The sequence below is a fragment of the Periophthalmus magnuspinnatus genome, chromosome 9, assembly GCF_009829125.3.
Source record: "Periophthalmus magnuspinnatus isolate fPerMag1 chromosome 9, fPerMag1.2.pri, whole genome shotgun sequence".
Classification (NCBI taxonomy): domain Eukaryota; kingdom Metazoa; phylum Chordata; class Actinopteri; order Gobiiformes; family Gobiidae; genus Periophthalmus; species Periophthalmus magnuspinnatus.
Window position 1 is genome coordinate 32748197 of NC_047134.1, and position 26264 is coordinate 32774460.

Here is a 26264-nt window from a genome sequence, read left to right on the forward strand (position 1 = left end):
AATGCTTTAAAAGTTAAGTTTTTGGGGCCAGTGACCTAGCATTCATAAGGGCAATCTTTTTTCTTTTCTTTTTTTTTTTTTTGTATTATATTAAAAAAAAAAGTTCTTATCATTACACTGAGATAACGTAGCTTTAGCCGTCAGAGGAGCTCGTGGTGAGGCCATAGGTTGTGTAAGATGTAAACACTGGGCCCGCAGTCTGGTGAGAGGTGGCGCACAGGTAGGTGGGATCCAAAGGGAGGTAAGAAACGAAACGCTGATGTGACAGGTCCATAAACTCCAGAACATCCAGCTTTTAGCTTTACCAGCCTTCTGCTGCGTTTTCCCTGTCCTCTGCTTAAAGGTGGAGCCAGTACATGAAGCAGGTAGGTCTTTACATCAGAGAGGAAAAGGGGGCACGTTTTCTGTCCGTTATGATCATATTTCACCAAATTTTCAAATGAGTCGACTTTTGTTTTTTGTTTGTATTGTATTTTGAACAGCACACCCATGAAAAAGAGAGTCCAAGTGCTCTCATTGGGTTCCCCTGTATAAATAAAGAGAAAGAACGAAAGACTCTTAGTGTAACAACAGACAGAAACAGCACAAACGCAATAAAAGTTCAAAGAGAGACACAGCCAGCCAATAACACTCTCACCATCCTGAGTATCTCTCTCAGAACTCAGGATTTTGACTAAGTTAACTCTCCATCCCATGCCTCACGTACCACAGCCCCGTATGTTCTTTAAATGTAAATGGAACCCGCAGCGTTCTGATCAGCAGTACCAGGGGATCAATACCTCCGCGCTGACTGAGCACAGGGACAAACGGCTGGATTCAAACTTCACACTACTTTGACGTTACTTGAAAATGACATCTCTCCCACTTTCTCTGCTTTAGCCAGATGACAGGAACACGGAGGCCGGGGTGGAATTGGCACGTTTTTAAATTGGCTTCTTAAACGTACACGATCCAGTGCCAGCGATCACTACACTATGCACAAAGGGCGACAAGGCTATTAAGGCAGCACACAGTCACAGGGAGATGGGGGCCATTTAAGTGAGAGAGAGAGCATGGAGATGGTTGGGAATGTAGTTAGTTGGATTCATAGATGGATTCTGTACACTTTTAAGGGTCTGTATGAATTATGCATTATCCAGAGTGTTGGGATCACCATTGGACACATTGGTTTAGTGGCACGATACCAACATTTCAAACTCAATTTCTATAACAAGTAACTGACTCAATATTTTTTATATCAATTACAATACCAGAAGGAAGATAAAACATGGTCCTTTATTAATAATCAGATGTTATGTTCATACACAAAATAATAGTTAGTTAATAATAGTAATGCTTGTTCTGAAAAAGCTCAAAATGAAACACACACACAAAACACTTGCGAGGTAAACACACACATGATCGCAGAGAGGCGTGTGTGTGTTTAACTCGCACACGTGGAGCAGGAGAGGAGGATCCAAGCAGCGCGCCTGTCCCGTCCTCGTTGTAAAAGCACTGCTAAGCCCCGCCTTCCTCAATGTTAAAATCCCAGAGCAAGTTTGCAAAATGCACCGTCTGTCCTCTCATGTGCTTGAAAAGAATAAGAAAAATAGCTGTTTATAACCATCGCTTCCGTAGTGGTTCTTAGACAATAAAAGTGTCTGCATATTTCCCCTACAGAAAGAGTCTTAGTGTGAAAGAGTCACATCGACAGAGAACAGTGGACAGCAGAGTCACAGCAGTGTTTAAATGAATGGATGCTGATGATAATGAATAAAACATATCAATGATGTAATAATGTCACCGCTTCACAATATTACACTTCCGCCTGTATGAGATGTTTTTTCCAGAACACATTTCTAGATATTTATGCTTACAAATAAAAGCATTAGTAAAGTAAGCAACAAAAAAACAGAAACAAGGCTAAATATGTTATTAAAAAGCTAAATGAGTTATTAAAAGAAGCATTAAAATATAGTAAAATTAGTCAAATTGAGCTAACTCAGGACAATTATGTGATTAATTGTGATTACAATTTTTATCGATTAACAGCTCTATTCCAGACACCATAATTTCACTGCTACTTTCTCATTTTTGTTGTCTGTTCTTTGAAAATCCCAGATTTTGTGCATCATTTAATGTGTTTTAATTTCAATTACATTAACTTAAAATGACAAACTGATGCTACATTCAGGCATTGCACTATAATGACTTTTATTTGTGTAGTAATAACATTGTTTTTTACTCTTACCACACTTCTGCTTGAGTAATATTATTGTGAAATATCAGTACTTTTACTTTAGAAAATTTTTTAGCTACTCTCCTCACCACCGCTCGAGTTTTATTTCTTCTTTTATTCCATACAGGATATTTAAGGAGCTTTTTGTAAATAAAATTAAGTTAAAGAGACCGATTGATATTGCTATCCATTTTAAAAGGCATTTGGTTGGATGAGAACTGTAAGGAAGCAACAGTCACAATTCCATTTTATCAGAGACATGTGTAAACAATCACATTTGACAGTTCTAACTCCGTCACTGTGTGCTGCAGGTCTCCACAGACACAGGCCCACAGTTCCAGAGCGACCCTCAGACCTTCACCATCGGGGTCCTGCCTCAGCTCCCCGGGTTCCCTCAGCTGGCCCCAGACTGCGAGCTACAGATCACGGTACCTCTGCCAATCCTCATTATTCATCCTAACATGGCCGAGCAAGATAAATACAGTCTACTATTCTACTATCAAACCTGCCTTTTTTTTAATTCCACAAGTACTTTTTGTGATTTTTGGTTTTCATGTAAGTCACATTAGTTTTGCCCCAGTGCTGACACAATGTAAAAGCAACTCTTAGAATCAAAATTAATCCCCTGTGTGCTGTCTGCGTCTAATTATAGAACTTTTTAATGTCTGTGAGCAAAGAAGTAAGGTGGGCACTTTGTTAGCTGCCTGGCCCTACTTATAAACTCACAGTCAATAGTGCTGCAAACTGTTTTTCATGTTTTTAAGACATCACATACACTGCTTATAATAAAAATGTATGAGAATAATTACCTCTAAAACCAGAGGGGAGCTTGTACAGTTGAGCTCCATTGAGGTCTTTTTTTATGATCCAAAACTCCAGAATTAGACTTTTTTTAGCATCTCAAAAGTAGAGAAAACCGCTGGACAAAAATGTGTTAGATTATGGTATTTCACTAGTACTACTACTACTATTACTACTGCTGTATTTCACTATGAATTAAAGTGTCTATATTACGCCATTTTCTGGTCTATGCTATATTGTTTCCTCATCACAAACATGCTGGAGTTGTATTTTGTTCCATTCACACACTTCTGATGTCATCTAGTTATAATACAGGAAGTGCTCCACTGTGTTTTTAAACTTCATACACCTTCACTGGAATCATTTGAATAATTTCAGCCCTGGAATTGCCAATCTCTACTAAACAAATGGTAAAAGGTAGCTGTTTACTTGAAAACTACTACTACATGACCTACATGAGAGCGTTTTGAGTTTTGGGGATTTAAACAGACTAAAAACAAAGGGTTACTCAAACGTATGAACGAAACAAAACACAACTCCAGGTATGTTTTTGAAGAGGTAACGACTCTCAGCGTGGTTAAAAGCTCACAAGAGTCAATTTTGCATAGCGTAGGACCTTTAAACAGAATAAAACAAAATATCTGGATCTATTTAATGATCTACTTTTCGTATTTGACTTATTTCTGTTGCTGCTTTAGGCTCTGGAGGACCGGGTCACTGAGATCACCCCCGCAGCTCTGTCTTTTGTCGACTCGGAAACGCCAAGCGACAAACTCATCTACAGCATCACTAAACCTCTGCCTTCAGGACATGGTACCAAAAATATTCACTAAAAAATCATGTCCATCCCTGCATCATCTGACCTTATAATCATGTGTGTGTCTGTAGGAGTCCTGGAGCACCGCGATAGACCAAACTCCCCAGTGTCTCAGTTCAGTCAGGCTGATGTGGACAACGGCAAGATCATCTACAGACCTCCACACGCCCCTTCACACCTGCAGGAGCTGTATACATACTCCTTCACTGGTGAGAGACAAGATTTAAGGTTTAGGATAGAGATAGTCCATTATTTGCACTTTTTAGCATCTCAGTCATCGACCCGAGGTTAAACAGTTTTGACCGCCCTCAAAGTCACTGTACAATTCTTGTGGGGTTGTGAGAAAAAAATCTATATACCAAATACTAATTGACAGTAAAAGTAGTATCAACACTAGATATTTGTTTGAGCGATAGTATCAGCATCCTAAGTACAAATACTGTTTTTTTTCCCCTCATATACTTTAAATAGTATAGATTTTTACCTTTCCTGAAATGTGCTTTAAAATGTTGCATAAAGACTGTTTTTTTTTTTTGTCATATTGTTTATTTTATTTATCGTTAAAACAAGTATCCATTGTTGAGCATTTTCCTTTAACCCTCTGATGCATGAATTATAAAAGCCTTGGTCAAGTGTTTTTATTCTTCTCAGGACATGAAACAACATTGTGAACTGCCTGTAAAAAGTGCCTATTGTAAATATACAAACACGTGTTTCTTTTTATGCTTTGAAAAACATTTCAACAATTTTTGGGAAATGTCAACACTGTATAGCTGCAATGTTTAGGCTTGAATAAGAAAACCAATCCGAGGAAATTTACTTGCAGTTACACCGACTGACCACTGAATTGACCTCAATGGAGTGTGGCAGCAGAGAGCACTCCAGAGGCTGATTTGCAGCTCCACCACATAAACCAATGCATTAAAGAGAAAGTTACGTTTTGTTGCTGTCCACTGCAGTGACCGCTATGCACCAGAGGGTTAAGACACTACCATACCAGGTGGCACAGGGGGGCTCCAGTGGCAAAAAAAAAAAAAACATCATTGTGGCAAGACACTTAACCCACAGGGCATGTGTGGCTACAATAGTATCTTACCACCACCAAATGCGGAGTGATTGAATAATGCACTGTAAAGCACTTATCTTGAAAGGCGCTATATAAATCAAATTAATTAATGAATCATTAATGTCTGGCTTTGACTGTAAGGGCATATAACATAATAACCCACAAAATCACTGTTAAAAATGATTGTAGTGTCATTGCATTTTACTATATCCTCATATTGTCCAAACTTTTACTCCAATATTAAAGTCAACACTAATAGATTTAGAGCGACGTAATTCAGATTTGTTACAGATGATCCTAATCCCACATCAAAGATCCCTTTAGTTTGGTTTAATCTGGTTTTGTGGCTTCAAAAGGAGAGTGTTCCATTGTTCATATCAGCGCTGCTCCTCTCACCTGCTCCACTCCACTGGCTCCAAACACATTATCAAACTGACTTTAATATCTGGTTTGGATGCTGATAAGTCAGTTTTTTGTTGTTGTTTTTTTTGTACAGGACTTCCAGAGTCTCTCAGCATCTACTTCACAGGTAAGTGCATTTTTTTACATTTCAATTATTATTATTATTTGGACAATTTGTTCAAACTAATGGTTTTAAGCAAAATTATGCGTTTGCAATTATTCATTCAGTTGGAAGTAAATGAAAAGTAATGAAAGTAAATGGTTTTACACCTTCAAGGCACTGAAAGCACTTTACTTATATACAATACATTTTTATTAATCAAAGAATAACAAAAGTTACACTTAAGAGAGGTCTTAAAATATTATTTCCAAATAAAGCATCTGAAACATGTGATGGTATGTGGAAAAAACACACTGGTCTGTGAAAAACAATCTTTATTTATGTTTAGCAAAAGTAGTATGGTAAATTCAAGCTATTTTATCTCTTGTAGATTTAGCCTTTTTTGTACTTTTATGTAAACTATTTCTGGTATAATCCTTGTTTTTTTCTGTGCCCTCTCTCTCTCCTCTTTTGGCCTGTAGACTTTATTTATCCCGAGCTTTCACCTCACACACTTTTCACCACAGTGTAGAGCCGTTCTCGCTTTTAACACTCACTACTCATTTACCACAGAAGCACCGTCCAAAGGGCAGGCAAAAGTCAAAGGGATTTTCTCACCGGGGCAAAGGGCAACAAGCGCCGAGCCAAGTTTCAACTAATGTAATGTAATCTGAGGCATGGTCTATCTGAGAATGAGAAAAAACGTGTATGTGTCCTCTAGGCTAACCCAGGTTCTGTTGTGAATGTAATACCTTCAAAGTTTCTTCAAAATTAGGAAAAATATACTCTTAGCCCACTAGATAAAACTAAAATAAAACAAAAAATATTCAATCCAATACATTTAAATCTATATAAAAGAAAGATACCATACACCAAATGTCTATGTGAAAACCAAGTTGTTCTTTCAGAGCCAATCTGGCACTGCTGAGAAAAGCTGTTTCAGTCACTAAATAGCAGCTGCGAGCGTCAGTTGGTTTAGCTGCTTGGTAATGGCACTAGAATTATCAAAATTAGTCCAGTCAGTGAAGATATTTGGAAAAACTAAATGACATCACGAGGTGGGGACTCTCAAGTGAGGCCAGCTAAATATGCAAGATTACTAAAATGGGAGACAAAATACTTATCTGGGTATATTTTTCGATGAGGAAGCAACTAAATATGCTAAAATCTCAAAATGATCAGTTTTTATCGTATTATAGAACCTTTAAAATGCCAAATCACTACCATTTTGAAAGTCATTACAGAGACCTAATGAAATACTAATTACTATATCAACCATTTGAAAGAATATGGCCTTTCTAAATGATTGCTCGAGATGTAATTAACAGTAATTTGGGCACATTTAGTTAATAGCTGCTTGATGAAGCCAGAGTTGAAGTGCCAGCACTCGGCGTCCAAAATCCAGTGTGTTTTACAACAGTTTGAAGAGGCAGAAATGCTCAACTTTAAATTATTCAAATGTATTTCCAAGGTCAAATGCAAACTCTTCTGTAAAATGTTTTCAACTCAAACTCTTAAAGTGCTGTTATCTGATTTGTCCTACGTACATGAGCCAAATGTGTCTTTCCAGTACAGATATATTGTATAAGGAGCTCTTATGGTAGAAATAAGACTGCATTTCTCCTGTCTGCATCTAATTGCAAAGTGTTTTATTGTCTGAGAAGAAATGTGCTATTAGCTATTAGTAATTGTGAAAAAGCGCTATAAGATGCGTTTACTTGACGAGAGCTTGACTATTTGACTTGTTTTATATATTGCTTTATATATTTCAAGTACTTTTGCTTTACTCCAGTGGCAAGAAAAACTTACAAAAAGGACTTCTAAAGGGCAGCCAAAAGTCTAATGTTTTTTCACAGTGGCAAAGGTCAAAAACCACTGTGGCAAGTTCAGAAATATGAATCCTGATTGAGGAGGGAGCTCTATCACATTCTAGACATGAAAAATATACCAAAATCGAGCAGAAATGTCAGCAATGTATCAGTGTTTGCCCTCTGACCAAAAGGTTAATAGTTCAATCCTCTCTTCTGTTCATACATACCGTAATTAGAAAGAGCAGTAGAATTGTAATTGATATAGGAATGGTTCTATATGCATTTTTGAGTCGATACAGATACCCAATATCGTCTTGTCTTGTTGTCTTGTCTTGTTTTTGTGGCCGATAACTGGTACATTTGTTAAAAAAAAAAGAAAAAAGTGGCACGTCACCGGCACGATTCCATGGAAATAGAAAGTTAAAAGTACATAGGCTACTGTGGCTTTAAGTTATTATAAAGTAAACAAATAACCTTTTCACTTTTGTAAAAATAGTAACAAAATGCATTTGTTTGGAATACAAAATAAGTTGTTGCATAATTGTGTAAAAATATGGTGATATTTTTAGCCTAAATGCTCTTTTATTTTCAATATTGGTCCAATATCAATATCTGGAAACCTCTGTCACTGATACGATATATATCAGCCATCCCTAATTAAATTTTTTCTTATAGTATTTATTCAATTGTTTATTCCTAATGTAGATGTTTTACACAACTTATCCTGGTACTTTTGCGTCTATATTGTAGTATGCTAGTGCTAACTGGCTGACTGCTGGTATCATTTGCTTTTTATGGCCATTTCTATCATTCGAAAGCACAGTTATAATGAAGCTAATCCATCACAAAGAAAATGAGCAAACTGTTTCCTGTCTGCTTTTCCGATGAGACATTCTGCCGTACGCCCATTAAACGCATCATAACTCATCTGCTAGGGCTGCTCCTGCCATTACAGAGACATTTCTCTATTTTGGAAAAGGTGGCGTCAAATTTTCTCACATTTTCTGCCAAATCAACAAGCTTTTACTCATGGTATAATATTTGTTTACTCATTTGTGCATTTGGCTGAAATTGTCCTGGTTATAAGTGCTATTTTTAAAGTACCACCTTTTGATTAGCCCTGATTATTTCAATGCTCGGATAACCATCACTATTATGTGTTTGAACTTCATGTTATATACAAAATCTTGAGTTTTTTCCCCTCATTCAAAATATATACATTTTTTATTCAGTTCCTAATCACTATTAACCTGACTCACACCAGACTGATATGTGCAGCAGTCTGAATTGAGTTCTAAACATTATCAATCTGGGATGGCTCTCACTGAAAGTGGTCAGAAAATGCTGAACATCATGACAGCTTTTTAAATCTGATTGGTTGAAGTGTCACAACAGTGGAACAAACCAAAAAAATCAAACATTTGTTACATCTAGTTGAGAGAAAAGCACAGACATTGTCCCTGTGCACAGATGCATAAAGGGCTCACCCTGTGCACATTTTTCACAAACAAAATAGTCTGTATTGAGGCTAAAATAGGCTGAAGTGCATCTGTCAGCGTTGCCATGTTGGTTTTGGTTCGCTGGAGTGCTTCGCCTTTGGCTTCCACACAAACCTTAATGCTGTTCTGTTTCTGGTCTGCCCTGGTCAACCTTACAGCAGGTCCATGCCAAGATGGATTCTCATGAGTTTGTGAACTCACAAATATGGTGAGAATCTATCTTGTTGAGCAACGATAAATCACTATGGCAACAGTCCTAATTGTTCATCATTTTGAAACACATGGATGTAATAATAAAAATAACTGGGTGGCACAGTGGCAGAGTTGCCTCACAGCTAGAAGGTCCTGTGTTCAATCCTCAGACTGTAGAGATGAATCAAATGTAGTGAAGTCTAAAATAAAACTAAAAATACATATCAAATAGTAAAGTATTTTAAACATGCCTTTGCCAGTAGCAGGTGCCAAATACATAATCTAATCATTTTATTGAATTACAAATAAGACATAAATACACAATACATACATATATATTTATTTGCACATTACCACCAAAGCAAATTCCTTGATGTGAATTTTGTTGACAATAGCATTAAACCTTTTTTTCTGATTCTAATTCTGACCATAAGTAACATTTAAAACCCCATATAGTATTTTAATGACTTGATTTGTGTTGCAGTGTCGGACGGAGAGCACACGACCCCAGAGATGGACTTTGCCATCCTGGTTCTGTCCAATCACCAGCAACCCCCCGTTTTCCAAGTGCTGGACCCCCTGGTGGAGGTCGGCGTGGGGGGACAGGTCTCGATCGGTGAGGAAGAGACACACTCCCACTGCTTTAACTAACACCAAAAAAGGTCACCAAAATATCATGGCATTTGGTGCATTTTCGCAGTGGCGCACATCCGGCAAATGTGAATCTAGATTAAGTTGTATTGACTTGAATTTAACTGCTTATAACTTGCTGTGATGAATAATTCAGTTAATTTCAGTCACACAGAACAAAGTTAGTAACAATAAATGGACATTAAAATTAATATTACTAGAATTAGTTCAAGGTGTTTCTGTCTGCTTTCAAACAACAGATATTTTAGCCTGGAATAAGAAAAAAAATTAAGAACTTGGTTGGTGCTATACTCATCTGAGTAGGTATCGATACTAAAAAAGTCGAAAGGACAAAAATGAACCTTTCTTGAATAGCTTTAGAATGAATACTCCCATGGACCACTATGGAACCTACCTGGACCACTGAGAGATTACACAGATATAAGGCCACATGGAAATATAAAAGAAAGTACTGTGATTTAATGTTGAAAATTACATCAATCAAGTTTGAAATTTTTGTATAATGACAATACTAGTTCTACACCAGTACCTGATATCTTGTTTTTCGGTGTATTTGACTGTGTGATTGACAGGTGGTCTGCAGCTGGCCGTGAGCGACGCGGACACGGCTCCCGATGAGCTGGAGTTTGAGATGACCGAGGCTCCTGTTTATGGAGACCTTATCAGAACAGACACACAGCACAAGATGGTCAAAGGTCAGACAAATGCACTACTGTATACCCACTACACGTGTCACTACCCAGTCTGCAGCAAAAAAAAGTGTGTAGTCTCTCTATGGCTGCACACGGGACAAACTAGAGACGGAAAATAATACATTATCGATAACACTGAAATTAGATTATCGAGTGTATCATCTTTTAAACTTATCAAAACAGGGCAAAAAGTGCTGATTATAAACTGAAATGAAACTAACTTGCAATCTTTCAATAAAGGTATGAAGTCAGATTAAAGTTGTGTCAGATTGAAGTTAGTTTAAAGAGTCCGAACCCAGTTTTTTCCTGTGTACTGTGTTTGAGAAAAAAAATGTCTTGCCTCAGTACAGATATATTGTATAAGCAGCTTATGAGGTAAAAAATAAGTCCGCTGTGTTCAGTCTGCATCAAATTCAAAAGCGTTTTATTGTCCGAAAAGAAGGAAATGCGACGCTTGCATGCTAATTGATGTCTGGTCTCTGAAACTTGTGAAATGCACTTATAAACTCATCACGGTGAGTAATTAGGATAGTCAGAATGCATGAGATAAGTGAGGAATAAATTTGGACCACTGCCAACTGTTTAAAATGATTTAGATTTAGTTTTTACAATATTACTGTCCAATGACGACAATGATAATGACTTTTATAGGCACATTTTAATACATTTATGATGGATTACCTTAATTTTGCCTGAATGTTGTCATATAATTCAAGAAAATACTTAAAAATTTGCACCTAAGAAAAAGTACATCTAACATACTATTGATTTGGTTGACACTATAACTGTATTAAACTTAATTCAATTATTAAACTTAATGCATTCTGGAGGCTTTAATTCTCTTTAAAACATGCTTCATGTCACCTTTGGAGCAGTATTTCACATTTTCTTACTTAATTTCTAACTCTACACATGGAAAACACTTTATAAACTACATCTCAGTTTCCAATTAAGTATTTATGTGCTGGAGCTCCCTCTGCTGTCAGCAATGGGAAAGAAAATGGTCAATAATCAAATAAAGTCCTCATCTCCCATAAATGCTATATATTTGACCACAGAATGAGTCTGGTGGTAGTTTATGTGCTTTAGAACTGTGCAGGAGAAGTGCAGAGTTTTATCTCTGACGCAACTAAACGGGCAAAATGCACACAGAGCATTGTTTGTTTGTTTTTTTGTTCAAAAAAGACAATTTTGCTTAGTGTGAGTGAATCAAAATATAACTCCAGGTGTGTTTTGACATAGCATACATAACTTAACCTTTCCTATAATAAGTGTCATTTAATAGAAAACTATGGCTACTACAAATGGAGAATATTAAATGCTGGACTCACTCCTAAGAATTTGAAACTAGTAGAAAGAGTGAAATTCTATGGTGGTAAATTGCAGTTTCAGAGTTCATGTCAGGCTGATTTAAATGAGGGCAGATGGTGTGATACTGTTGTGCCGGAGTGGGTGAGTTTAAGATTCATGAACATTTATCAGCTATTATAGTTTTTTCTATGTAGCTGGTGCTTTATTCAGTATACAAAAACAAGCTAATGTTATTAAAATGTGTATTTTACTGACAAATTAAAGTTTGTCAGCCTGTGTGAAGCATTTAAACATCAGTTTGTCCCGTTTTGACTGTTATCTACCTGGAGGTTCAAATTTCCCTGGAGGACAGGTCAGAATTCTATGGTAGAATTTGCTGTGATCTGTCATATTGCAGATTTGTTAACCTTTTTATGGTTAATATCTCAGTAATTAATGGGTCTATTCACATGAAATAAAAACTGGCACAAAGTTCAACATCTTCTCTGTCAACACAACTAAACAAGTGTTGTTTTGTTTTCGCAATAGCTTCAAAAGTGCTGTTTTTCAAAAACGTGATTGTTGTGACAGTGGCAGTTGAAAGCACTTTAAGCCTTAAGATTAGAGACAAGTTTATGGAGCCAATCCCAAACAAAAATGATAAGGATCAACATTTGTAGATCATAAGTTTGGATAGTTCTTGCAAAGACAGTAAATCGCCCATAAAGTTATATAGGCCCCTGCCTTCATCTGAAATTAAGACGTCATAAACTTTTAGAACCTGAACGCAGCCCATCTCTCTCTCTCTCTCTCTCTCTCTCTCTCTCTGTCTCTCTCTCTCTCTACAGGTGACGTTTTCTCCTTCAGTGACATCACCCGTAGCGTCCTGCTCTATCGTCACAATGGCGGCGTACAACTCGAAGACCACATTACCATTTCTGTGAGTGACGGCATCTCCATGGCGACGACGGTGGTGACGGTTGCTGTACTTGGCGCCGAGGGCAGCGGGCCACAACCAGACCCCAATGCCGCTCTCTCCCTGCAGGTGACGGAGAGGAGCAGCACAGTGATACGACGTAACCATCTGGCATACACTGTGAGGAACTCTTTATATTGTTCACTTACGACATATTGTTTTTTGAGGTTTTTTTTGTAAATTCTAGCAATCAACTTGACTTCCTGTCCATTGACTTCCTGATTCTCTGCTGCTGGTCCCACCTCTTCATAAGAATACCTCACTGTAGCAAGCAGCAAATTTTTATTTGCTGCATTTTTATAACTGAAAAATAGCTAGGCCTATGTGATATTTTTGTACCCTATGTTTAGTACCATTGTAAAAAAAAAATAATAATAAAAATCTAATAATCCTACGTAAGTACTGATGTTGTCAGCAGTACTGAAAATCTGATAATAAACGATACTAAAACTAGTATAAAAACTAGCTTATTTGAGCAAGTATCAATACTAATAAAGTCACATTCACAGGACAGAAATGAACCTTTTCTGAACAGGGAGAATAAGTATAAGACCACATAAACTAGTATATGCTCATGGACCACTGTGGAAGCTACCTGAATGTCAAAGAAAGTACAGTATCATGACAACACTAGTACTGAGCTGTGGGCAGGGATAGGGGATAAGTGCAGACAAATATTTTCCCAAGGCTCAAATGCTTGTTAATACGGGATTACTCAAACATGTATCAATCAATTAAAATACAATTGCATGATTTTGTTCAATAGGGCCCTTGGTTATTTGTCTATAATGAATAGAGAAATCATTGCATCCCATCGTTACAAATGTAATTATTTAGGACAAAAGTAATATAGGCTTCATATAGACTTTTGACTTTTAGATCTTCATCATTAGACTATTGCAATATTACATTTTTTCCAACATTGTTTCCTCCTCTATCACATCCACATTTCTCCGCTGCAGGATGATGCATCTTCAGACGCTCAGATCCGGATACAGCTGGTGTCTGTGCCCATGTACGGGATCCTGACCCGCTCCGAGGACCAGCACAAGCACCAAGAACTCCAAGAGTACTCCTCCTTCAGCATGGACGACATCAACAAGCAGCGCATCAGGTACACTCTAAGCCTGTCTATGAGTTTATAAGCCAGGCCTGGGCAAGTTGTTGATAGCATAAGAATATTACAATAGCTGGTATAGTAATTTGCTTATGAGATTTTTTTTAAAATACATGAATTCATTTGAAAGGCAAGACAAGTTTATTTGTATAGCAGAATTTGTACACAAAGTAATTCAAAGTGCTTTACAGAATAAGAAAGACATTAAATACATTGGTCAAGTTCAGTACATTTATTCGCTCAATGCCCACACAGACTTTCTCTCACACCACAAGGGTTGAATACTAGAGAATACTTTGAAAATGTGTTTACTTACACAATACTGAATACACACATTACCGTGTATTTTGCATGGTCCAATCAGAGTACTGAATACTTACATAATCACAGCTTTATGTTTGTTGCATATTTGTTTACCACTATTTAAAGAAAGAAACTCACACATCCAAGATTTTTGTCAATAATACTGTAAAGTATGAAGCCTGACTTGCACAATCAAATACCACAATATACTCCATAATGTCAGATTGAGTATATTGATATTTTCAGTATATTTATTTAGTTACTTACCAATACTGCACACCACACCACATCACTTGCCATAGCTTCACTGAAACAGATATGAATGAATGCTTATATCTGCTGACACTGGCTCACTATCCCTCCTCCCTGAGCGCAAGTATATTCAAGGTACAGCGCATGGGTGGGGTCAAAGGTCAGAGAGGATGCTATAGCTCTGTCTCCTCATGGCCTGTTCCATAGAGCTCCAGATTTAATATTTATTTTTGTTTTGTTTTTATTTAACCAAACCAGCTAATGGAACAAACAAATCCCAACATCTTTTTTTTTTTCATTTAATTATTTTCCATGATTTTCTTGTCTGTCCAACTTGGCTTGGAAACTTGTATTTCACAAAGTCTGTATCAGTTGCACATTTTAATTGGTATTCAATTCATTCAATACAATTATTATTTCTTTTTTTTGCAGAATCAGTGGTACAAGGTTGTTCAAAAACTCTACTGAATGAAAGCTATTCACATAACTACCGCACTATTTTCATTGCTGACATTTTTGTACTTCTCAACAGGATAGAAATATGCCTTTTTGAATAGTGTATTATTTTAGTGAGGCAATTTTTGTAGTTCTAAAAGTTTATTATTTTTTTTCCCCATTTGAATCTAAAGTTGTGAAAGTTAAATCTCTCTTTCTCTTTTCATTACGTTTTGACCTTGCGGATGCGTCCCCGGGAGAGTTGTTATTTTGAATGGTCTTTTTGAGTTTGCGTTTGAGGAAAAAGACTTGGCAAATATTGAGATAGAACGTTGCCGCGGCGACAGAAGAGACGTGATGTTGGTTAGATACACACAGGATTACAGAAGGATCAGTCTCAGAAGAAGGATATGCAAGAAGACGAAGGATGCTACTGCGATTACAACGCTATTACAAATGTTTAGTCATCTGTACTAAGTAGGAGATAAAGGAAAACAAGAAAGCAAATCAGATAGAAAGTGATTTGTCGAGTTTAATGCCAGATGCCCTTCCAGTCAAAACCAGTAACGCACTGGAGTGACTGGAGTTTGAAACAGGAATGAATTAACTCACTTTTGGAGCATTTAAGTTGTGCAGAACTGTTTTGTTTTTTTTCATTATATTTGCCTCTTCACTTCCTGTACGCTTTTTTAACACACAGATTGAACTGTTTTGCTAAATGACACAACAGCTGTATGGTATTGGGTGAGATTCGTACTACTGGATAAATATTTGGTTGGAGAGCAAAAGCTTAAACTACTTCACAGTCTCCCCATGTTGGAGCTTGACAGTTTTAGGTGCTTTTGATTTAGTTTAGGTATGTTGCTTTACATTTAGATTTTAACACAGTTCGCACAAGAAATATAAATTATACAAAATTTCATATTATCATAGGTGGTAGAGCAGCCAAAAATATTCTCAAGTAAGAGTACTGTTATTTCAAAATAATACTAAGTAGAAGTAAGCCTACAAATTAGTAAAACCTACACAACTGTCTGGAAAACATAATTTAATGTATTTAGAAGGACACAATTCCACAAATTTTGATATTTTCAAAAGACAGACCAAAAGAAATCATAGAATAACCAAAACTTTTAACCAATAAACAAGTATTATTATTGATATTTTGCAGCTAAAGTCATCAATATTCCTTGAGAGTGTCATGCTAACAAGAGGCACTGCTCTGTCTGACACTCTGTTACTTTAGTACTTCAGTCTGAGCTTTATTTTAACATAATCTGACCATAAAGAACAGACTCAGCTGGAATAACAACAGGTTAGCTGTCTCTTTCAAATAACATTACAGTCACAAGCTAGCTAGTATTAGCCAGCATTTTGTTTTAGTTAATTTTACTTTTTTTGTTGAAAATCACCTAAAACATCTAAATTGCTTGCAGTTGCATTGATGACAGATTCCTGAAAATGTGCTGTTTACATCCATTCTCAGTCCATACTCAGAGAAGTACAATTTTATTTAAAAATACTGAAGTAATTTCCACATTAAGTTTCATTACTATTATTATCGACATGTTACGGCTGATGTCATCAACATTTCCTGGGGGTATGATGCTAACTGGAGGCATGCTCTGTTTGAGGCTTTGTTAGACTTTAATTTCAGCTTTATTTTACCACAATCTGTCCACAAAGAACTGATTTAGATTTACACAAGTTTCTCGCCCATAAAAATACAGTCACAAGCTAAGTAGTATTACCCAGCAGTTTTTCAGTTTCTCACCATTTGTCTGAACATAAACCTCCTAAACAAGAACATGAACACTCATATTGATCACAGGCTCCTGAAAATGTGCTGTTTAAATCCATTTTGTATTTTTCTTGAGTTATCAAACGATCTCAAAACTTTTTTTCACAATGTTTGCTAATGTATGCAGTGTGTCGCCATGGTGACTGCTGAACATTCCACCATGGAGATACATATAGAACACCTCCAACGTGAAGTCACTGCAAAGTATCAATTTCACTACTGAATACGTCTTCTGTCTATAACATAATGAACTGAATGTCATGTCAAAATAAACTGAAAGCTAATTTACACGTAGGCTACCATGACACCAACAAACATGTTAAGGAGGAAATTAAAGCCTCAAGAGGAAATGAGCAGTACAGTTAATCTCGCATAAGCAATAAATAACAATAAGGTCATCAAACACAAATACATGTTCAGGCAGCGGCATTCATTTTAGCAAAGGCCAATCACTATTCATTATTCATGCCCATATCCACACCTGACATTATTTTAAGTGTACACAAAGCCCAAGGGCATCAGGTACCTTCAGAGTACTACATACTGTGTTGAACATTGTAATTCTGCCTCAGGTACATCACATCTGTGGAGACTGGGAGCCAGCCAATCACAGACATCTTCCACTTTACTGTTTACGACGAAGACAACAATCATCTTGACAACCAGATGTGTACCATCACCATCAGCTCGGCCCTGCGGCGCCCCCCAGAGGTCACGGTGCACTCAGGCATACAGGTACAACTCGGGGATACTTTTAACTAAATACTGAAGTTATACAGTGAAAACGGCTTATGTGAGCTTGGTGGTTTTATCCACTAGGGGCGATAAAGAGATTAGCACTCTCACTTCACAGCAAGTCATTTCAGGGTTTGATTTTAAGATTGTGTTAGGGCTTTTGTTTTTAGTTCCCATATTCTTTTAACGTCTCAGTGGACTCATTTCCAGGATCTTGTTGCTAGGCTTCACATACCTGGAGTTGTATTTTGTTTAGAGAAAACTAATAACTCATGATTATCACATTTTATTGTTATTATCACATTTGACTTGTATTAAAGTGTACGTTATGTGTGTTCTCAGGTGGAGGAGGGCGGCAGAGTGCAGCTGTCTACGGCCCATATCACAGTTACAGACCAGGACACGCCCAGGAAGGATCTGCTGGTGTGGCTCGTCAGCACGCCCAAATATGGCTTCATCGAGAACACCAAACCAGGTGAGGCTCGCATGCAGTTACATCAGCAACCGTATATGATAAGATCTTTTTTTCATTCATTCAAGTCTTTTTTTTTTAAGTTGACCTTCCAGGCAAACCAATAGCTTCCACATAATCAAGCAGGTGGCATACTCACCGTTAGAAAGGTTGCACAGTGCACCTTTAAATGAGAATCAAATGATGATTTAAAGGTTTTTTAAATGTGCTATGCAATTCTAAAGGTAAATATGTTTAAAAAGATAAGAGAAAATGAAATCCAATACACTCTCTTTAAAAGAGAGTATTTTACTTTTATGGAATATTAACTGGTTACACGTAGCATATATAGATCACCATGTTATCGTTTATTGTTATGAAAATTCTATATTTGTAGAAAACAACGTAATAACATCTTTCACTTTGTTTTTGACACTCTGAGTCTCCCCTCCCTTTGCTGCCCATGTTAAGCTGCTCCCCCTTCAGAGCACTATCATCACACAATCAGCTGCATCCCACTAATGAAACTACCATGCATCCTTTTGCAGTTTTGTATCATGCTTATGTTTATTTATGGAGAATTGTCATGTTGGCACATGGATGATTTAGGCTTTGGGTTGGGCATTAGACAGAATCTTATTTCTAATAGAAAGAAGGGTTTGAATAGGGCCCGGGAGAGATTGCTAGATTACTCAAACATGCGTGGATGACATCTAAAACCCCTTCAGGCATGTTTTTGATGAGGGAACAATGCTATCATATGGTAGAAAGGTCCAAAAAATCGATTTTGCATAATACCTCCAGATCCTAACTGAAAGAGTCACGATTATACATCTGTCATTTTTGCATTATGGTGATTTTGATGATAGTTGACATTGATGCACACAAGGAAAAGCATTTCTGGTGCTGTAGAAAACTTCAGGTTGAATACTGGATCACTTCTCAGGCTGCACACATTCTGCAATAACACTTCAGTGTCAGTGCTCGTGTCAGTTGGGCCCCTTTGCGTACAGACTCTCCGTCCTCCAGGTGAGTGTAGCAGTAGCTTTATGCGTGTCATGACTTCGTTTTACCCTTGTAGTTTGAACACAGATGGAGATTGTGTGGATTTGGTGGATGCACAGCTTTCCTCCTCCTCTCCTCTCGGAGCTCAGCCTTATCACTGACTCCATCTGCTTTATCTGCCTTTACTGCAGAGGGGAAAATACAAACAATCAGATGTCGGGTCACTCAATGGACCAGTGAAGACAAGTGTGGAAAAGATATTAAAGGCCCTGTACCCGATTTTTTATTTATTTTTTTAAATCTATTTGTGCAAAATTCATCCTGTCCTATACAGATCTATTAGAAACTCTAATAAGACAGCTGTGTAATAACCAGGAATTGCGCTTTTAGCATGCAAATTGTTGCTAACTTTACTGTCATAGTAAACATCACTCTTGTCTCTAAAAGTTATAGCACTTATAAACTCATCATGGTAAATATTTAGAATGTTCAGAATGCATAAAGTAAGTGAGGAATAACTTTGGACCACCGCAAACCATTTAAAATGAAATAATTCAGTTTTTCACTATAAAAATCAGGACAACACCTTTAATATAACAAACAAAATCCACAATCCTCATTTTAACGTAACACTTTTGTATTTTGATGTTTTCGTAAATGAAATGTTAAATCCTTGTCTGATTTCAAAATACAGTTAAGTATATGCTCAGCGAGTCCTGTGCTTGTTGGCGCTGTTCAAATGAAAATATCATGACTCATAGCAAAAACAGTAGTTGTGTTAAATTTGGCTTGTTGACAAAAATAAAATAAATAAAACAGTCAGATATGTAATTTGAATGTTCATCTTGTGAGTGCGAAAACTTTCTTCAGCAAACGGTAATTGGAACTATTATATCTATGACAGTTTCACAAGCAAGAAAAAGCAAAACATTTACAAATGCAAAAATCAATACACAAAAAAAAAACTGTGTGGCTGGAAAAAATACAAAATAAACAGAAAAAGTTGAAAAAAAAATTATGACAGACTTACTCCAATACTCTTTTCCAAAATCTCCACCTATACCAAGTAGTAATAGTTTCCTTGCCTGTTCCATGACACTAAAATGTGAATAAATCTTGCCCAAAGTCGGTATAATCCAGGTTAAGCTCCAACTTTAAAGGGGACATGTTATGCAGAATTGACTTTTATGATTTGTTAACCAGGGTAAGTTGGTTCTCCCTCATCATTAACTTACTCAAAGTTTCATTTTGATTCATGCACTTTTCAGTAAGCAAGCCTGTATTGTCCTGCATTTGATCCCACAAAAGTCCTGTTTTTACCTTCCTTCCTCCTGGTTTAGCCCTGTTTTAGAGCTGGTTTAACCCTGGTGTAGTTCTGGTGTAGTTCTGGTTTAGCCGTGGTTTTATAGTTTCATGCTGATTTAGTCCTGGTTTAGCCGTGGTTTTATAGTTTCGTGCTGATTTAGTCCTGGTTTAGCCGTGGTTTTATAGTTTCGTGCTGATTTAGTCCTGGTTTAGCCGTGGTTTTATAGTTTCGTGCTGATTTAGTCCTGGTTTAGCCGTGGTTTTATAGTTTCGTGCTGATTTAGTCCTGGTTTAGCCGTGGTTTTATAGTTTTTCATGCTGATTTAGTCCTGGTTTAGCCGTGGTTTTATAGTTTTTCATGCTGATTTAGTCCTGGTTTAGCCGTGGTTTTATAGTTTCGTGCTGATTTAGTCCTGGTTTAGTTCTGGTGTAGTTCTGGTTTAGCCCTAGTTTAGCTTAGTTTCGTGCTGATTTAGTCCTGGTTTAGCCGTGGTTTTATAGTTTCGTGCTGATTTAGTCCTGGTTTAGCCATGGTTTTATAGTTTATGCCTGCTTTAGCCCTAGTTTAGTCCTGGATTAGCTCTGGTTTAATACTGGTTTTATCCTGGATTAGCTCTGGTTTAATACTGGTTTTATCCTGGTTTAGGTCTGGTTTAGTCTTGGTATAATCCTGGTTTAACCCTGATGTTTGTTTTTTTATATTTGTTGGACAAGTTTAGACTTAATATGACGTTGGTTAAGGCAAAGTATTTGGTCTATTGTGTAACCAATTATACTACATATTTTCAGCGAATATTTGAACTATGCAAAATAAATGATGCACCATATATTTGAACCATAAATGATACTAGTAAAGTGTGTCTTTTTTTAAGATTAAATATGTGTGTGTAATTTAGACCATAGTTTGAAACGCACTGTTCTATTCAGAGTTAGCTGAGACTGTTCCTCCCTCTTCTCCCTCTCCTCTTCTCCCTCTCCTCTTCTCTGCTCACATTTGTACCGTCTCAAAGTACAATCCCTGGCGGCTCCTCTCCATCTGTCAACTCCTGATTACCAGCGCTCCCTCGCCCTCCCTCCCTCCTTCTCTCCCTCCTTCTCTCCTCTCTTACACACATTGTTTTATCCCCCACCCCTACCCCCCTTGTGCGCTCCCCAGTGCTCTCAGGCTCCCCCTGGAGGAGGATCGGGGATAAATGAGGGAGGTGATCACACATGAAAGGCACGAAAGCCCTCGGGGAGAACGGTATCAGCAGCAGAGCAGATTTGGAGAAGGAGGAAGGGCTGCCAGATGTGATTTGAAGTCACAATACCACTACTTGACTCAAGATCAATTATTAGAGATACTTCAAAAAGCCCCCTAAAGTATATTGTAAAGAAGACCATTAGTTAGAAAACATTTAAAGGTCCGATATTACGAAAGATGGACTCTTGTGGGCTTTAAGACATGTTATAATGCTGTTACCTCCTCAAAAACATACCTGGAGTTGTGTTTTGTTTCATTCACACATTTTTGAGTCACTTTTTATTATTATGTCTACATCTCCAAAACTCAAAATGCTCTGTCCCACCTTGTGATGTCATGAAGATGTAGTTTTCATGTTAACAGCTACCATTTGCCTTTATTAGAGATAGAATATCATGGCTGGAATTATTCAAATGATTCTAGAGAATGTGTATGGATTAAAAAAACAGTGAAGCACTTCTTGTATTACCACATGACATCACAAGGTGTAACAGAATATTTTCTGTTTGAGGGAAGAACTCAGCCTATATATGTAGGGTTTGTGGGTTAAAAATGTGTGAATGAAACAATACTCAACTCCAGGTATGCTTTTGATGAGGAAATAATATTATAACATAGATCAGAAAACAGCGTAATATGAGCCATTTAATCTATTGCAGATTTGTCCGGCAGAGCTATGTGAGTCACTATATGACATTTTGGGAGGAGAATGGCCTTTTTACTGAGCACTAGTGATGTGCCAAAGGTTTTAGGAGAAGTACGTAGTTATATCGATTTAAAAACCTACTTCCTCCTTTCATGGTTTGAAAATCAGGTAGCCCAGCTTTACTATATCATGCAAAATAGAATATTTATGTCGATTTGTGTTTTGATTCATTTGTGCCTGTTTAAGTAATCATGTATTTTCTGTCTCTGAAATTCTTGCCTTTTTCAAATTCGAAACATTAAAATTTTGATAATGAATCTGCAACAATGCAAAACAACCTCGTCTCAAAGGTGAAGTTTTCCTTTATTCCATAGAGGCCAGTGAAATACACATTGGTTGATCCAGGACACACACTTCTTCAATACTTTATGAAGATGTGAGTCCCTGTTTGGGCGTGATTGACAGGTGGATTGTCAATCAGGAACACCCATGGTCTGTTTATATCAAAAATAAGAAAGGAAAAATAAATATAATAGGAGACTGAAAAAACTGGTGGATTTCTGCAGAATCAATGAGCGTAGCCTCTTAATCTGAGGAGGGCGAAATTTGATTTTATTTTTAAATCATAAGTGACCTATGAGCTCCTTCGTTTCACATGTGTCATTGAAAAAAGGAGGACCAGACTAATATCAATCTGTATAAAAACACACAGAGAAATCATTCTGGATTTGACAGGCAAGCATCTTGGTGGTGTTTTTGTACAAATACTTATTTTCTGACAAAATGGGACTTTGTGGTGCCAGTAGTGTGTGAAATTTGGATGTCTGCAATTGTAGACCATCAATCTTCTATTTAACTATAAAAAAACAAAACAAAACTGAAAAACGCATGGCTTTCTTAGTTCAACCAAATGTTAGCCACAGTCAGTGGTCGGCCCATAGTCCAGGTCCCTGCTCTGATGACCAGCTGATGAAATAATCAAAACATGACAAAATTTTGGGCTGTACTTAATCAAGAGATTGAGATCGACTGTAATTTCTAATCATCAATGGTCAGTTTGGGTCTTTTTAATGGAGAATCAAATTTGACTATATTATATTTGATTAAACTAAACATAAAATGTATGTTGAGGAAATTAATCGTGAAAACCATTTTTATTTGTTATTAGTATTAGAGAGTAAAAAAATGTGATTGTGATTGTTCAGTAGGGTGGGTTCACGACATTATTATGCCACATCTCTATCATTTAAAACTGAGGATGAGGGCAGGTCCAAATTTGATAGTGGAATTTGGTGTCTTTTCTTGCAGATTGCAGATATTTTGTCTCTATAATTACTGAACTTGTCCACTTGAAGCAAAAACTGGCAAAAAGGTTCAACAAAAGAGAAATTATTTTTAAGATGGTTTCAGAAAGTGGTGCCATAATTCAACCCCAAAGACTCATTGTTGTCAGTTGGGAAGACTTAAAGCCATAATATGGAAAGTGTGTGGAGCCTGTCCATCTACTTATAAGGTTCAACATTTTTGCAGAATTTGAATATTTCTTTCAAAAACGGTAAATGACCATGGTCACATTTTTGTATAGTGATTTTCCACTTTCAAATCACTCAAAACACTTTAGATCAAGGAACCCCTCACCCATTCACACACACGTTCATACACCAATGTACAGAGACACTGGGGGAAGGTGGATTAAATGTCTTGCCCAAGGACAACAGCACAACAACAGCATTCATTTCTGGGAGCTGGAATTGCACCGCCGACCTGTGGAGCTGCTCCTCTACTAATGTTTTTTTATGTCAAGTGTGGGATTTGAACTGCCAGCCTTTGGATCAGTGGAAAAACACGCTACCTGCCCACCGATGAGGAAAAACAATCATAATGTCCTTTCCCCCAGCCCTAAATGAAAGATGAACACACTTCCATTAGTGGATATAGTGTCAGTGTGTGTCAGTGTGTGTCAGTGTGTGTCAGTGTGTGTCAGTGTGTGTCAGTGTGTGTCAGTGTGTGTCAGTGTGTGTCAGTGTGTGTCAGTGTGTGTCAGGCGGAGCAGTGTTGTGTCCCTGAGCTGCGAGTGTCCTTCTTAGATCCACAGCACTCTGCTTTAGATTCAGCTTAGACTGTAGAGCCAGTGCAGGGACACATTCAGACAGGCTTATCCCACTCAGACACATGCTTTGGAAGTCCTATTCAATGCATTATTCAGGATTTTACTTTGGGATATATTTATTTGGGACTGTATTGTAAAAATAGATCAGAACAAAAGAAGGAGTTTGGATTAGGTTATAATTATGAACTGCTAATGTAGTTGTTTTTCTTCCTCAGTTTGATGATGATGGATGGACACCTCTTGATTACTACCAAATAACACCACAAAATAGGGGTCGGCATTTTTGGATCTCAAAAAGGAAGGAAACAGACCAAATATGTTGCTAATTACTAATGGCCATGAGCCAGGGACACGTTTGAGTTTGAACAGTTAATCCTGCCCTCTTACTCTTTTCTGCCACTGTGATATTGCAGAAAAGCAGAAGGCATTAATTTAAATGAAGAGTGTCAAGAAAAATCATTTTTATTGATTGATTTATTGATTTATGTGTTTATTTATTTGATGGGTACAGTGCATATTAATGAGTACCTGTAACAATTACGGTGTAAATATGCCAAATTACCGCAGAGATGCTCATTTCCATTCCATTCCATCCAATTTCCATTACAAAACTTTACAATGTATTGTGTCTATGTGATGGAGTTGCAGTTTTATTGTGAAACAAATTTTGTATCAATAATCCAACATAAAGTATTATCTAATCCAATCTAATCTAATCTAATCTAAACCAACAAATCAACAATGCTCCCTTTCTCTGGGAGATTTGAAAATGTTTTTGTAGTCTATATAGAACCTATTTGTTGATCAGCATATGCAAAATTATACAGCAATTGTCTCATGCAATTGTTTCCACATGGTTCTCATCAATCTCCGTCCACTTTGTGTTTTTGATAATGCACTATGCACCATTTTAGTGAACAATGTGCTTGATTGGATGAATGCATCTTCAATACACTGCATTATACAAAAAGGCATTTATCAAGTACAGGCTAATTACTCAAACACGCACAAATCAAGCAAAACTCAAGAAGGTATATTTTGCATAAATACGCAACATTGTAGCATGGTATAAAGCTTATATATACATATAGTGCATATATATATAAATGAAAAAAGAAACTTGCCTGTTTTTGGAAAAGTTAAAAATTTTACTTCCTCTCTTTTTTTAAAAATGTCCCTGCATTTTAGATGCTCCTTTTCTTCTCAACTTCTTTCCACAAATTGTCACTGAACTGATGTAAAACTATGATAAATATTTACCACAGGCACTATCCCACCAAACCAAGTCATAATTACCAAAACATAAAAATCTATATGCACTTTGGAGATGTGGTCTTCTGCAAAATCGACTTTTTGGAGCTTTCTAGCTTGTTACAACTTTCCCTTATCAAAAACATGCTTGAAGAGGTTTTAGAAGTCAACCGTGCCTGTTTCAGTAATTTAGCGATCGCTCCGAGACGCTATTTGAACCCTCCTTACGTTTAGCAGTAAGATTCTGTGCAATACTCAGCTCACAAGCCTACGTCGCATCAAATATAGAAGACCATGATACAAAACAATTCACTACAACTTCACAAGCCTGATGCAGTAGTTTCATTACCGAGATGTGCTAATTTTTATTGTGCTTTGATTGCAGTTAAATAGCACTGTTAGCAGTTAAAACCCCATAGAAGCAAAAATACTCCAACTCATATCTTCAATTCTCCTATGTAAATATTGCATACGTTATGAAGCAGATTAACTAGTTTCCCGCGGTTGTTTCCACCTGTCACAGAATTGCATTAAAACAACCAGTGCGGAGCGTATGATCGAATTTATATGTAAATCTATCAGAGTATCTTCATCGAGAGGAGCTGCATCCAACTACTGTACGCTGAATTTCTAATGGAGACATGGGCGTTTGGGGGCATTTTAATCTGAAACGCCACAATAGGACAGGAATGCACAATGCGACTGGGAGGAGGAGAGGAGGAGAGGAGGAGCGGGCGATCAAAAGGGTTACTCGTGTCATTCGTATTCCATTATGTTTATGGGAGAGAGATAGTTGCAGAGATGTGACGATAAGGATTTCGTAATGGACTGAACACAAGTGATTTTAGTTAATTTGTTTGTCTGATTGGCTATTTGACGACTCATTTCGAGGTTTGGATTGTACAATTATCATTTAGTGGAGTGCCCTTGTCGAATTCTCAAAATGGCAGAAGAATGTTGACGTCGCAGTTTAAATCTACAGTCGAAATTAAGTTGAAAAATACAGTGTGCATGTTCTCCCTGTGTCTGGGGGTGAGTTTCTCTGGTGTCATCCATGAATCAAAAACAGGCACAATAGGCCAAGCTAATCTTCAC

At 37.2% G+C, this 26264-nt stretch overlaps 1 protein-coding gene across 1 annotated transcript in view; it reads left to right on the plus strand.

Moving 5' to 3' along the window:
- The window catches only part of fras1 (Fraser extracellular matrix complex subunit 1), a 263378-nt gene that overhangs the window by 193408 nt on the left and 43706 nt on the right, over positions 1–26264 (plus strand). The window contains exons 32-41 of the mRNA XM_055224440.1: positions 2530–2646; positions 3718–3832; positions 3908–4045; positions 5399–5431; positions 9391–9522; positions 10130–10252; positions 12388–12635; positions 13478–13629; positions 16996–17158; positions 17501–17633. Coding sequence (XP_055080415.1) covers positions 2530–2646; positions 3718–3832; positions 3908–4045; positions 5399–5431; positions 9391–9522; positions 10130–10252; positions 12388–12635; positions 13478–13629; positions 16996–17158; positions 17501–17633 — 1354 coding nt within the window. The remainder of the gene's footprint in view (positions 1–2529; positions 2647–3717; positions 3833–3907; positions 4046–5398; positions 5432–9390; positions 9523–10129; positions 10253–12387; positions 12636–13477; positions 13630–16995; positions 17159–17500; positions 17634–26264) is intronic.